A 15,563-nucleotide genomic window follows, 5' to 3' on the forward strand; every position below is an offset into this window, starting at 1 on the left:
AGTGAGACCATGGGCATATTAAATACAGCCTTGATTGACGGCAGATCTCAGTTTGGCTTTCATCTCCCTCCAAACTTGCGCAGCAGTGGCTCATATTTTATTATCAGTCCTAATTTGGTTCAGAACATTGTACTCTATCTCCCAAAAGTTATAGGGGGAGAGGACTTACACTTTTATTGTGTCAAAATACAGAATGCCATGAAACAATCACAATACTACCATTTACAATGGAAGTTGTCAGAGCAGAAAAGGTATAAAAAGTATAAACGGTTGTAAACTATCGCTTTAGTTTCATTGAAATGTTTCTCTTGGAACACAGACAGCTGAAGCTTGGAAACCAGGAGTCCATGAGGTCACTGACCACTGTGCCAAATCATATGTATGTGTATCAACCTTGAACAAAGACTACACTTTATAACCACATAGGACAGCAATGTGGATAAATCATGTGTCCATCCGTCAACTCTACAGTATGCAGATCCAGCTCTAGAGGCTGAAATATCTCACTTGGAAATCTCACACCGCTATCAAGACCTCATAATGGTTGCATGTCAGTAAAACATTGAGCGTCAGAATAAACACTGAAATGCTTTTTCTAATCAAATAAATGTGTCCCTCCTCCCTAAAAAATAAACCTCGGCAAACAAACCTGCAAAAGTTTTAGAAGTATGGCCACCTAAGTCTTACTGTTATGGCTGTTATTGTTGCATGCAAAACAGAAGCTTGGCTTATCTCAGAACTAGCACAACCCAGATCAAAGAACAAACAACATCATTTAGAATGTCAGACATAACAGTGTACAGTCCCACCCTTCAAAGAATGATGCCTTACCGGAAGTCATATTAACATGATACACATACTGTACATTTCTTATACTACACTGATCAAACTATTTGCTGTTTTCAAACAACAACATCAAATGAGCCATACAATAAATTACATTTCCAAGAAAGAAACCCCACAATAGAATGTGACAAATATGAAGTGCTCGTGTGAATTGGCAAAAAAAATACGTCACTTTAAAATTGACAAAGTTGTTGATGCTTACTAGATATACTCTTTCCTCAGAGACGAGCAGAGGTAAATAGTGCTCTTCCTGTATATGGAGGACTGATAACAGCACCCTATCAAAGGCAGCCTAACCCCTACAAGCTTTACAGTACATTAAAAGACAAACAGTGTTAACTTTGGCTATGCCACTGAAACAAACCAAGAGTTGCGGGGAAATCAAGAAATAATATAAGTCAGGGTTCTGGGAAATAATGGCTAAATGTCTTTCTTAACACAATCATACACTTACATCAATGTCCTCACGTGTTTCTGGTAGTTCCTATAGTTCTCATTTCACAGTGGTTGTGGCTACGCAGTAAATGTAAACACAGACGTCGAAATTACCAAGTTCACAACTTTCCACTGTCACATCATTTGAGACATAAAAGAACACGACAGATGACTTCATGGTACAAGTTTAACGTGTAACTTCATGTCGCTGTAAAAACATGGCTACAGTTGCTATGTCAACAAAACTGGTGCATGTACTGTATACTCACTGTATGATCACTTGATGACAAGCAGGTTGCAAGATTGAGGTTTTGTGAAAGGTTGTAAAAGGTTTGTAAAACCATTTTACAAATTGAAATTTCACAAGAGCACTCCAAAGTCTGTTGGCAGTCTTGAAAAAGAACAGAACAGGCACACTTTTAGCCCCCAATGGATACAGAGGATTGGACAAATATGATGACCACCAAGCACTTGAGAATTGCAAGATGACAGCCAAGCTGAGAAAAGAATAGCTTTTCCCTTCATGGGGGGGCCTTCGTTTGAAAACAGTTACTCTGAAAAGAGATCTATAACAGCTCAAAAAGTTAAGGTAACCTGCTCTGAGGTTTACACTGCAGTGTGTACTGTGTGTCAAAAAGACCTACGGTACTGTAGCTATTTTGAATCACCAGTATATCAAAACAGAAATATAAATACGTATTCAAATTAGGGGTAAACAACATGTTTCGCAAAAAGTATTTTTGAAGCAGGGCAATAAATGGTCAAGGACGTGGTGGGTTTCATGAGAGCATTCTGATATTTTTGCATCTTAATACTACGTTTGAGATGCATTAGCTGACCTAAACTAGTCTTTATTTAGATTTGCAGGATTGCCAGCAAAACCAAGCACATTTTAGTTGACCTAAATCATCATGTATACTGGCACAATTAGGCATTCATTTTCTCCGGTCTGCTCCTCCCTGGCACTCAGTAAAACTGAAATAAAGTGACGCAGTACATATCTCCACGTGGATTGAAGCAGAGGTGCAAGTGCATTTTGAATGTGTAGTCAAATATAATTATAGTTATTTAATTATATAATTATACATTTTTGCCAATAAACCATAACTTAGAACTTTAATCCACCTTGAACAACATGTGCACTGGCACAAGGACATTGCTTTGCAAAGTGTACATAACACATACATTATATTTTTCAGTCTTTAATTGATGTGATACTTCACAAGCATCAATATGCCAAATACAGAAAATGAAAAAATAATGAAAAGTTGTGAAACATTAATGCTAGCTCACTGATATCCTGACTTCATATATCACAATCAGCAAAGAACAACCCTTAAGAGCTAATCCTAAAATACTGCCACTGAGAGAACTTGACTTTGAAGTCCTCAAAGTAAGCTAGGTTTACCAGTGGTCATTAAAGTCCAGTTATAGAGCCATGAGTAGTTACACAGGCCTGAGTCATATCTCACTGCTACTCAGAGCTGACCAGCTTTTGCATTATTTGTGGAGGAATAATTGAAGTCTTTTCAAGTGGGGGCAGTTGGTTTTATGGCCTTCACCTCAGCAGACAAAGTTTCCAAATACTGCCCCTTACAGTACGGTAGCACATCTACTGTAAACATCCTGGTAGGGCACGTCATTGTCTGCCACATCACTACTGTAGCCTGCTCCAAGCTACTGTAGGGAAATGAGAGACAAGATAATTAAATATAATCACAGCAGTATATTTGACTGTAGTTCACTTAAGATCATTGTTTTATAGACCAATTCCATGAATTTATTGCATATCTGGCAGGATATTGAAAAAAGGTTTGATTCCATGCATACTGTGCAGTAGTTTGCTAATTAGGCCTACCTCTGCTCACTAACGCAGTGTCAGCATCCAACTGCCTACGTCTAAAACTGTCCAATAATAGCTGTTGGACACATGAAGCACCCATTTTGGGAAATGAGGGGAACTCAAGACTATCTTTAAATGTGCTGTGCTTTGTGCTCCAACTTTCAAAAGCCTGCAAGTGCCAGATATTCAGTGTCATCCTCCCACATGCTCACTCTGTCCTATCTCTTAAAACACCTACCATAAACAGCTTTAAGGGGCTAAGCATGCATTGCTTAGGTTGCTTAAGGCAGAGATTATATGCATACACCTACTGTACAATTGTGGGAAAATATGCCAGTATCTACAAAGGCCTTGATGTTGCCATTTTTGTAACACTAACATTTTTGTAACACTAAAAATAAAAAGGAAAACATTTATCCATGTCATTTAGCACCATCAGAAATAATTGGGTGGACAGATATGGGATCAGAGTAATCAGGGTACAATTACTTTTTCTTCCAAAAGGTTTTTCTCTGTTGATTTCAACTGAGAGATTCTGGGAGAGATTCTGGGTTTCTGTTATAAAACAAAAAGCAAGAATTCTTCCCACCATGCTATAGGTAGTGATCATGGATTCTTTCTAACCAACCAATAATAAAAATCAAACCAACAAAAACAAAAACAGACCTGACCTATGACAGAAACCCAGAAGGGGAAATCCAAACGCATTACAGTATATTTAGAATAAAGGCTTGCTGCAGGCCACCAAGGATGATACACAGTGGTTTCAGAAGAACCATGAAGAAAGATGTGTGCAGAGTGACATTGGGACTCAAGTTTAATGTCACTACAGGTACGCACAACAACAAAAGATTATGATCTGTATCATAACCTGGTAATGGGTACTACAGGCAACTAAAAAGTAGACATATTGTTCCAGTAAGTGACACAGTTTTTGGCAATCCTTTTCAGGTTTTGGCAATCCTTTAGTGCATATCAATGCACTCAACCATTTTCTGGTCAAAGGCCAAAGTGAAGACAAAGCATGCAGAGATAGTCCTAAAATATACTGGTTGTTTACCCAAATGCATGACCAGAAGAGCTTGGATTTTCAATACTGCACGCATTGCTCTTTATTTTTTTCCCCAGCCAACTATAATTATTTTGAGTGGTTCGTCATTTTGGAAACATGGGCGCTGCTTTCAGAGAAGCAAAAACAAAAAAAAGATCACGGTTGTTGAGGACGGCGGCTTTGGCTTCCAACACCTATCCCACCACTAACACCAACACAACCTCCACAGGCGGAAAACCACAAGCCAATACTCGGCACAGCCTAGAGCATTCTGCCCAAGCAAGGCTCCCCTGGAGCATCAGGGCCTGGACACACCACGACTAGACAGAGGTGTCTGATGAACAACACACGTAGTTGGGAAGCAGTCATAGCCAACTCAAGATGGGGAAAAATAGGCTAAATAAATGACAACATCCCACAGTCTTTCAATGAACTGTGAAATTATAAGCTTATGATGAAAATAGTACAAAAAAACTTAACAAGCAGCCTCATCATGCTTTATAGTGACCATTAATACAAGGTTTAGGATATTTTGAATTGAACCTGCAATGAGAATATGCATCCTTGGATGGTTTAGGAATTCAGTCCAACCAAATGGATACCAGCTTTCCCCGGAAGTTCGTTTTAATGGCATGTCACTTGTCACTGTAAAATGACTAAAATAATTCTAAGAGAAAACAGGTAATAAGGTTGCAATCTAAGCAATGTTAAGACTATAAATTAACCTAAGCTAAATACGTTTTATATAGATTGTTCTCCTCATCTTTACAAGTGAGCAAAGTAATGGCAAAATTGACATTTTGTAGATGGAGACTCCTTGGTTGGCATAATATGAAGTGTGCCATAATAGAAAAAAATGCTGCAAATACTGTAACATTACATTGGAAACTTTGGGGCAAAACAGCAGGGATAGTTTCACAATACGATCCATGAGAAAAGCCATGGGATTGGCTCAAGCAACCATCCAAGCTGTTTATGCAGAAATGACTATGAAGGGTGTGGAAGGCATAGTCAGAATGAAAGGCACTAGTCATTAAGGCTCTCCTTCTGTGTTGTGTCTTTTAATGCCTCAATTAAGATAATTGGCTTCAAACAATCCATCCCCTCCCATTACCTGGGCCTCAAGGAGAGCCTAAAAGTGGAGCAAAATCAGATTTGGAGCGGTCTAAAACTTTGGAAACTTACTTTAAAACTTACTTACTTTTTTTTCAGTCATTTCTTGATTCAAATACTTACATTTTGAGATGATAAAAACGTGAAGAGGGATGTAGTTTCGGTTTTTGGTTCCTATTTTGAAACACGGTAAGCCTCAGGTCGGTTATGCTTCCGACCGTGATTTCTAGACGTTTGTCTTTGGGTCCCTATAATTGCACCCACACTCAGCCTGGAGAGCCACCAACAATCCTTCATTTCAGAAAGCTGAAAGTGCCTCTTAGTGGCATATTTGGTTTATTAAAACATTATATCTGTATCCCAGTTACTTCCCAGCTAAAACAAGCTATCTTTAGCAACTGTACCACTTTCCTCTTAAGTCACATCAACCTGCAATTATTGTCTCCTTCTTCCTCTCAGGCAGTGTGGCATCCTAACATCACCAGGACAAACTAGATTCTAAACACAGAGAAACGTGTCTCATTTAGACTATGCCTCGAAAAGTGAAGCAACCATCACCTCAATAATTCCAAGTACTCTGCCAACAAAGACAAGCCTATGGAAAATCTACACCCTAATAAACTTGACCACTCGCTCATTAATAAGCGTTATCTGATATGAATGATGGGTAAAACTTTACAGTACATTAAGGTATCCTTGTTCTAATCCTGTGTGCACATAGATTTAGTGCAGAAAGTAATAGATTTAGTGCACAGAGGCTTAGATTAAGCCACCTTTTGGTATCCCCAGTATTGTCCCAGTCCACAGTGATGATCCCACACTTTTAATAAATGGTTTATAACTGTTTATAACTGATTCTTAGACTATAAAGAAAAAGTTAATTGTTTACTTCTTATAAACACTTTACAAACCCCGCAAATTGTATTTGACAAACATTAGACAGTAGCACAGTACTCATTGATCTATGCTTGTATCTTGTACCAAGATAATGAGATTGACAGATGCCTATTTTCCCATGTTCTGTGAGACAACTACAGTAAATAAGTGATGATTATGAGACTTGGGCAACATCTTATGAATGTTGTCTGTCTATGAATACATTTCACATCACAAAACACTGCAAGACGTATTCAGTCAGCTGGGGTTTCTCTGTTTAAAAGTACTCCTTTAAATAGTCTTCATTGCCCCATATGGCTTTTTAAAGATCCCAAGCCTTTCTTTATCTGTAAACCAAACCACCAGTAAATTGCCCATGAGAATGAACGGGCTATGAAAGACTATTTTGCACACTAGACATTAAAAACCATGATGAAACCAAAAGACCATTTCAATGAAATTGAAAAAGATACAGCTATCAATTAGATTCAAATTATCTCTGCTTACTAATTTGAGAAACATAGCACACATTTGATCTATGTTTGTATCTTAATAGGATAGTCAAATGCTTTTTTTCCCCCCCCATGTCGTGTGAGAATCCCAGTCATAACCACTGTAAATTATACAAATGAAAGTGAACAAAAAGTGACCCTCTATGACCCTCCTGTGATTTTGAAAGGGCAGTAAGAATGTCGCCACATCATGGCAGTGGTTCAAGAGTGATGAAACAGCCAACACTGACCTGTAAAGAGCAACAGTGATCAAGCCGGCCGCAGCATCTTTAAGAACGATGCAAGCATGCAACACTCTGGAGACTGGTTGCCTACATTGGAGTGATCTTTAAGGTGTTTAGTTAACTTCCATTCTATCTAATGTACACGAAAGATCCTGTCCTATAAGAAGCAAATATTTTAGACATGATTGGGTTTTCCAGGGCACAGGATGTGCATCCAGGCATTAATTTACATTAAATGACACACTGCAATTTTAGACTGGGAGAAATTAATCCTGACACACTGAAAATCCTGGATGCAAATAGAAGAAAAAAACTGTAATGCCACTGTGCGGTCCATGCAGCTTTCATGGTGAAAATGTGATGGAGGGCTGTGAGCCTGTAAAGTTGTTAAGTGTTGACTTCATCCCCCGCGACTCTGTCATTTAACTAAAGGGGTTTTCCAAGGATGCCCGTGGCTGAACTGGCTTTCTTCTTTGGGCTGTAAAAAAAAAAAGTGAACAAAAAAGATGCAAAAAAAGAACAATTTATGACTTCTGGAACCATAGAAACACATGGCCTGACAAATCCTAAAACATACAGTGTGTAGCTCAATTAGCTACAGCTTGGACTGGCTAGATTAGACATGTGAAAAACTGCAATGCATACAACTATGCATACATACAGCACACACACACACATTTATGATATCAGACAAACAAAAAAGCAATATTGAGGCAAATTGTACTATAGCCTCAAGATCTAGGTGCCTATCTGTTCACTGCATGTGGCTGTCCTAAATGACATTGTGAGTGTACAAATATGCAATTATTTGGGGTGTGGGCATTTCCTCCTAGCCTATGATGACATCAAGAAACAGTTGAAAGCATAATGAAAAAATCAAAGACAGGTTTGTAAAAGTCAGAGATCAAAACAGATTGATGGAAAAGCTTGTATTTTCAACACTGCATAGCCTTAGGAACTGAGATTGTGACAAATGACGGGCAGGACAGGCCAGGAGACCATGGTGGATCCTAAGGACACAAGACTCTCTACGGTCTGCACACAAAGACTCAACTCTGCCTCCTGGTGGACCCAACTTTTACTGTGGTGTATTGATACAAAGGCATGCTGTGTGTACTCCACATTTGACACAGCAACACAATCATATCAAATTAGGTTTCTTAAAGGAGCAGGGCGTACAGTAAGTCTGTTGAAAATCTGCCACCTCTGGCCACCACGGCAAAATTCAGTTTGAAGTTCCAAATAACAACATTCTCTCTAATAATAATATTAGCTGTTGTCTTTATGCATGCACTCACGATTCGAAGAGGCAGCCACCAGAGACAGAAAGGTGAAAATCGACACCCCTAGAACACCCCTGGCCAGTAACAACATGTTTGTATACAAAACGTGTCGGGTAGGACACTCCATTTTAGAAAGCGTTTTCGCAGGACCAAAACAGTATTCGTAAATGAAATATTTATTTCAAGAGATCTCATTCCGTGATTACTACCAATTAAACATTTGCTATTCAAACCATTAAGAAACGTTTAGAAGGCTTGAATGTTACATATTGCACCTTTAAAGTTAAAAAGACTTCACTTAACCAGTGAAGAATACAAACACAACTTATATGCAATCTGACATTTAAATCCTGGGATCGTGAAACATTTATAAATAATAAATACATTTAAATATTACATATTTGTTTGCTTATTCACAAGTGCACTGGCCTGAAACTGTTGACTGGAAAACCCCATAGAGACCAGAGACTCAATGGTCTGGGCCATCTACTGTGTTTACTTTTACAGAGAGGGACTGAGGATTCGGGAGACAGAAGGAAAAAAGCTTAAATAGAGAAATATTAGTGTCTTTATTTTTCCAAGGTAAATTCTCAGCCATTTTGTCAATACAATTATTTTTGAGACTATGAATCTACTAAAGCACTGCACAAGCACCTGTATTTGAGAAGTGTAAATATGTATACTGGTAGAAGACTGGAACACTGATGTTGCTATTCTTCAGTAAGTCAACTCAAAACACAGCAATTAAGAAGTCAAACACATAAAAGAAAGTTATAGTTATATCCATTCGACTCTGCACATCATTATAACTTGAATTAAAGACTTCATACTGTATGCCCACAAATGTCAAAGACCTGAGACAAAGGCAAAATAATTTGCCTCTGGAGGTTTAAATCCCTCTATGTGCAGTTCCATTGAAGAAGAGGGAGGAGCCCTGTGTTTAAATGCTATGAGAGGGCTATCATCCTGAAGTGACATGCCTTCTCTGAGGACATCACACCCTTCATTAAAGCTGACATCAAGGCAGGGAGGGGCTTATACAGTAGGTAGATCCTGGGTGATGCTGGAGGCAGATTTGATATAAATACCCCAAGCCCAGTGCCTTGGGCAGCAGCAGCGGGTCAGACTCTAGATCTAAGGATATAAAGCACCGTACCGGGACAACAGCCTGACCTCAGTTTTCTTTGGAGCTCAAGCCTGCTGGTAGGTGTGCCTGCTTTCAAGTCAGCTCTTGGGGAGTGGGCATCTCACCCTTAGTGCCTTGTGTTGGGATATACTGGCAGTGGAGGGTGGAGGGTGGGAGCAAGTGGTGGTGGCTGGCCTCAGGTCTTTCATCAAGCTTCTCTCTAGCATGTGGCCTCAGGGCTTCCTCGTAGCTTGTGGCTTCACTCTCATGGTGATGGGAAAGTGGCTGGGCTATTATGGTCATTGGATGGGATGACCCACGCATGGGAGTCTGAGTCTGAAGTAGCTCTTTATGCCAGACTGGAAACTGGGGGGCTGCAACTTTCAGTGTTTGTTTCTTGCTATTCTGAGACAGAAATACTATTTTGCTGGGGCACATGCCCTGCTGTAGAATAGACATCTTCTCACTGTATGGTGAAATATACAGTGTACTGTAGGCTAAAAGATGGTTGAAAAGATTGATGTAAATGGTTCATTTGTTTCTTGCAGGTTCAGCTTCTGAAGATGGACCTTAGGGTGACAAGCGTTGTTCTCCTCCTCCTGGTCTTGGCTGAGGCAACACCTGAGAGATACTACCATGTGCAAAAGCATGCCAAGCATGCTTACCCTACAAAGACCCAGAGTAAGTCTGAACATCTTAATGTTGATCGGTACAGCATGTTATTGTTCTAAAAAGTTATGGTAACAGTTTACATCAAGAAAAGGTTAAGGATAAAGGGTTTGTAAAGAATTTATGATTTTGAATACTCGTTCAATGATTACAACTGTGTGATCATCACTTTGCTGTTAAGGGTACCAAAAGTGGCATGCTCTTATCCTGTGTGCCCTAAAGTAGATTTAGTGCACAGGGATTACAAAAACATGTGATGATCTCTCACAAAGACATGCACACACTTTTCATTGAGTTATAACTGTTGATTAATATGATTAATCTATAAACTAACAATGGTCTGTAAACTAATTACAAAAATTACAAATTTAAAAAGTATAATGTAAGGTTTTTACCATCAGCTTCAGGCATGTACTTGATTTTCTAATTTAGATTATATCAATACTGTAACTACCAACTCTGAAAGAAGACACTGGGCAAAATAATTATAAACACATATCTAGAGTACAAACAAATAAGCCTGGTTTACTACAGAGTTGCTAACTAACCTGGTATGCAAGATTAGGAATCAATGTAAAATTGCAAAAAAAGGCTTTGAATTTGAGATTCCATTTCATCCGTCCAGTAATAAAATCTCTCAATTTGATTTAGTAAAGGACTGGCCTTAATCGGCCTTACTTGCTCACACCTGACTAAGACACTTGTGACAAAATTATATCATGGACAGGGAATCTTTTGACCTCTCACAAATACAGGACACACTCCTTCATCAACATCATTTGAGTCATAAATGTGTTATTAGACTGTAACTACTCTCTTGCAACAGCTGACAGCTATACAGTACCATAGAGTTTCTGTGGAGACAAGGCCAATTATCACTTCTGTACACCTCATAAAAAGAGCACCAAAGCACCATTTGTATGTTGCTAGCTCCCACAATGGCAGTTCATTCTAGACAATCAATATTTCCCTCTGTAAAATATTCTGATTTTATAGGGGCAAAGCATTGGAAATTAAATAGCTTTGTTAGAGATTTTTTTATGTGGTTTTAATGGTCTGTGTCATTTAACATAAAAATAGAACACTTTTCCACAGTCAACAATGAGGCCTCAGATTTGAAAAATCTCCAAAACAGATGTTACCACGTTGCATTGGGCACACCCAAACAAACCACTTGTGCCATACTCTTTTCAAAACAAACACCCTAAAAGGTGAAGAAAAAAGTATTTCATATTGGCACCAAAATATCTCCAGAAATGTCTATATAGAACAAAACAAAGTGATTATTGGTGCAATTAAATATCAAGTTGTTTAAATGTGGGAGGCATGATAGCTCAAGGTTCAACTACCAGTCATGCCACTGTGCTGACCACAGTCAGTGCATATTATCACCTCCTGTTTGTGAGGTTTTCCTTGTCCGCCAAGTCGTCTAGTTCTGGCACACACCGCTCCACTATGGTTTCAAACCTACTCTTCTGTGGCCTTAAAATTATAGCCCTGTCTCTACATTTTGTTCTTAATGTACTGTTTTCAAAGAGAAAAAGACAATGCTTTTTGATGCATACTCCACAAATCATGAGTCCTTACTCAGTAGCCTGAAGTTTCAAACTGATTGTTGACATTAACTCACGTTGTATGGTAAGACTGTATAACATTACTTGAGGAACAGCAATGTTCCTGCTAATGAATCATAACAATTATCTTATCATTTAACAGTTGTAGGTAACTGGGACTATAGTACCAATTCAGTCAAACAGTTGGGGTCAGGAAATCTCAGTAGGTACTGTACAAAATAAGCTATATCAGAAAAAAACGCTGAAAATGACTGAAAATGGGGACCCATACTGACAACATAAAAAGTTAAACTGTTTTTCAGTCTGATATTTTCATAGAATTCAGAACTTAGGACAGATGCCACACATTTTAAATTTAACACTGTATCCCAATATGATTTACCGTCATATGACCTACCCTCTGCTTCTTCTGCTGTAGAAATTCTACAATAAAAGGTAAAAATGGTTTAAGGTGACACACAAATGTCAGCAACGTGTACACCACTAACCATATTTCATGCAATAGAGACAACTTCGGTAAATTAAAGGGTTCTGTAGTGTGGGCAAATTAAACTGAAATAAATGGCTACAGTAGTGAATGTCAGTCTCAACATGGTGGACACGAACCCCAGTGTTTGTGGGAACATCCTCTTAGACCACTGGTGATTTCAAGACTACCATGGGAAAATAATCTTGTCCCCACAAATATATAATCATAGAGCAATCCCTCCCAATGGTTTTAAATCAGGCTGTGACATTTCAGAGTGAAATACCAAGAGGTTACTCAAGGATCAAGGAACAAAGAACCAGTTGAAATTAAAGTGTTCTAAGAGATTAATGGAAAGAATCATGTGACTAAAAGGTGTTTGCATCAAGCTTTTTGAAAGGCACCAGCAGTAGGTATTACTGATATAGTGATTATACAATCATAATTTGCTACAGTGAATGTTTTTATTTTGCACAGGATGATCTGAAAAAGATGTACATGCAAAATGTAAATCTTTGTATGTGTTTGCAATAGGACTCAATAGGACAAACAGAAAAAAACATGATTGGATCAATGAGTGTAACAACTGGTGCATGATAGAGTTGTTCATCAATACCAATACAAAATAGGGCACAGATATTAGATTCATCAGCTTTCCAAAACATCTAAAATCCATTTGGGGGCATCACTGAGAGTACATCAACAGCTTATTAAATTAAAAATAAAAGAAAATACTTTACTAGACTCACTAGTAAAATAAAAAAAGAGTCATCAGATCAAAATATATGACTCCAGATACAGTATGTTAATCTTAAATGGAATCTAAATGCCTTTGTGAACTCTACCTTTATGAAAAACTAAATAAATCTTCTTCAGAGTATAAGAACCTGAACATAAATCAATTATTGTATATTGTACTTGTTACCTGCATCTTAAGTAATTACACATATCCATTTTCCAGCTGTTGCAGGCGAGCCAGGTATTCCAGGCTCCCCTGGTGAACCTGGGCCAATGGGTCCACCTGGGGCTCCTGGGAAAAACGGCGTGGGACATACTGGACCACAGGGCCCATCTGGGCCTCCCGGTCCAGCTGGCTACTCTTCAGCTGGTAAGCCTGGTACACCAGGTGGGCCTGGGAAACCAGGTAGCAACGGCATGACAGGTTCTCCAGGCCAGCCAGGCGGACTTGGACCTATGGGTCCAAGAGGGGCACCTGGTTCCTCTGGGAGCCCCGGACCTGCTGGACTCACCTCTATTGGCAAACCTGGCCCACACGGCATGCCTGGAGGAATGGGACCAAGAGGTGCGAGCGGACTGAAAGGACATCCAGGTATCCCTGGTCTGCCAGGCCAGAAGGGGGAGATGGGACATGGTATTCCAGGGGCAGTAGGTCAGAGAGGTCCAGTTGGCCCAATGGGTCCAGCTGGTATACCTGGCACACCTGGAGTTGGCAAAACTGGTGCTACAGGATACTCTGGGGAGCCTGGAAAGTCAGGTACACCAGGTAGGGATGGAGCTCCAGGAGCCAATGGTATGCAAGGGCCAAAGGGCCACACTGGGGCCCCTGGGATAGGAGCAGTAGGAAAGGCAGGTCAGAATGGTACCCCAGGTATGCCTGGGCCTATGGGACAAAAAGGTCCCCAGGGACATGGTGGACAGGCTGGAGCACCAGGCATGCCAGGTGTTGGCAAACCAGGTTCAAATGGAATGCCAGGAGAGAGAGGATCTCCAGGCACATCAGGAACCACTGGTCAGAAGGGAGAGCCAGGGCCAATGGGTTTCACTGGTCAGCCAGGTGGTAATGGGCCTGTGGGCCCAGCTGGTCCACAGGGTGCTCGAGGATTCCAGGGAGAGCCAGGTATGCAGGGACCTAAAGGTGATATCGGTATGGTGGGAGCACCAGGGCAAAAGGGACCCAAGGGTGACCAGGGAGCTCAGGGTTACTCAGGAAAATCTGGTATTCCAGGGGCAGCAGGCTCTGCAGGCTTAAACGGTCCTTCAGGACCTCAGGGTAACAAGGGTGAGCAGGGCCATACTGGCGCTACAGGTTTTACAGGTGCAAATGGGCTCCCAGGAGCAAAGGGACACACAGGAGCATCTGGAATCCCAGGGCAGAGAGGTGAGAACGGAATCCCAGGGGCGAAAGGACCAATGGGGCCTTCAGGGCCATCTGGTCAACCAGGTCTTAAGGGCCACACAGGTCATCCAGGGTTACCTGGCCCTGCTGGGATTTCGGCTAAGGGAATCTCTGGTCCCCAGGGACCACCTGGAGGCCCTGGGTCCAGAGGTCAGGATGGTCTTCCAGGACCTCAAGGACCTCCAGGCGAACCTGGTGCCCCTGGTGAGGTGATCTACCATCACACGAAGAGCATGCCCATAAAATCCCATGAGATGGTGATGCCTCATCATGAGATGATGAAGGCCCCAATGTCTGCCTTCAGCGCTGTTCTGACTAGGGCTTACCCCCAGGCAGGATCACCCATTCAGTTTAACCAGATTCTGTACAATGGAGAGAACCACTATGACTCACACAGTGGCATGTTTACCTGCCAGGTACCAGGTCTCTACTATTTCTCTTACCATATGCATGTCAACGGTGCTAATGCACTGGTAGCACTCTATAGAAATGGTGAGCCAATCATGTTCTCCTATGATGAGTACAACAAGGGTTTCTTGGACCAGCTGTCTGGCAGCACTGTACTCATGTTGGAAGCCCATGACACAGTCTATATTCAGGTACCTGATGAGGAGACAAATGGCGTCTTTGCTGCCGATAATGTTCACTGCTCTTTCTCTGGGTTCCTGATTGCCTCGACGTGATGCACTAAATAAAACCTCAAAACCTTAACAATCTATGAACTACTTAAAGAGAAAGTCCAGTTTACAACTGCAATTGAGATTGGGTTTTCATTGTAGAATGAAGAAAAATTAACATATTCTACAAGTTTATTTGTCTCAAGCATATTTTAGGTAACTGAAAAGGCAAGAGCATAAATTCTCCAAAGCAGTCCATTAAGAGAAGTATTCAGTTCATGAGGTATTCAAAGTAATGAGGGGATGGATACAATTTAGGATTTTATTGGTTTTTATCACCATTCCCTTTTCTTCCCTTTTCAAAATGGTTTGAAGATACATACAATGGTGCTTTATAACTGCCTGTAACATTTACAGCAGATTGTTTTTTTGTTTTCAGTGTGTTTGATAAATGTCTGTCTCTAAAAAAGTTTTACCTGTAATATACATGCAAAGGAAATCATGCTTGTTGTTGTTTTAGCAATGTTGTTACTCAGATCCCTAACACACTTAACGAACCAGCAGTGTGGTATTTTAACACGCAGGATGCATAACAGTAACTCAAAATGTATTTTCTAAGAACAACTAGGCTATACCCCGAAGATGCATTATGCTATGTACAACATATTGACCAACATAAAGAATAAAGTCTTAGTTCCAAAGTTGACAGATGTGTCTTGTATTTGTGTCAGCCTGTGTCTGTTGATATTGTGTGGTATGCTGAATCAATTGTGGAGTGTGAATGAACCATA

General features: G+C 40.3%; 2 protein-coding genes across 2 annotated transcripts in view; one reads left to right on the plus strand and one right to left on the minus strand.

Annotated features, from left to right (window-relative positions):
- Positions 1-15,563, minus strand: part of nt5dc1 (5'-nucleotidase domain containing 1) — a 35,990-nt gene that overhangs the window by 18,192 nt on the left and 2,235 nt on the right. The window lies entirely within an intron of this gene.
- Positions 8,960-15,478, plus strand: col10a1b (collagen, type X, alpha 1b). The gene is made up of 3 exons (XM_083688637.1): positions 8,960-9,386; positions 9,858-9,990; positions 12,980-15,478. Exons 2-3 carry the CDS (start codon positions 9,873-9,875, stop codon positions 14,836-14,838), a joined length of 1,977 nt encoding a protein of 658 aa, XP_083544763.1. The 5' UTR covers positions 8,960-9,386; positions 9,858-9,872; the 3' UTR covers positions 14,839-15,478.

Source organism: Argentina silus, assembly GCF_951799395.1.
Source record: "Argentina silus genome assembly, chromosome: 17".
NCBI classification, from domain to species: Eukaryota; Metazoa; Chordata; class Actinopteri; order Argentiniformes; family Argentinidae; genus Argentina; species Argentina silus.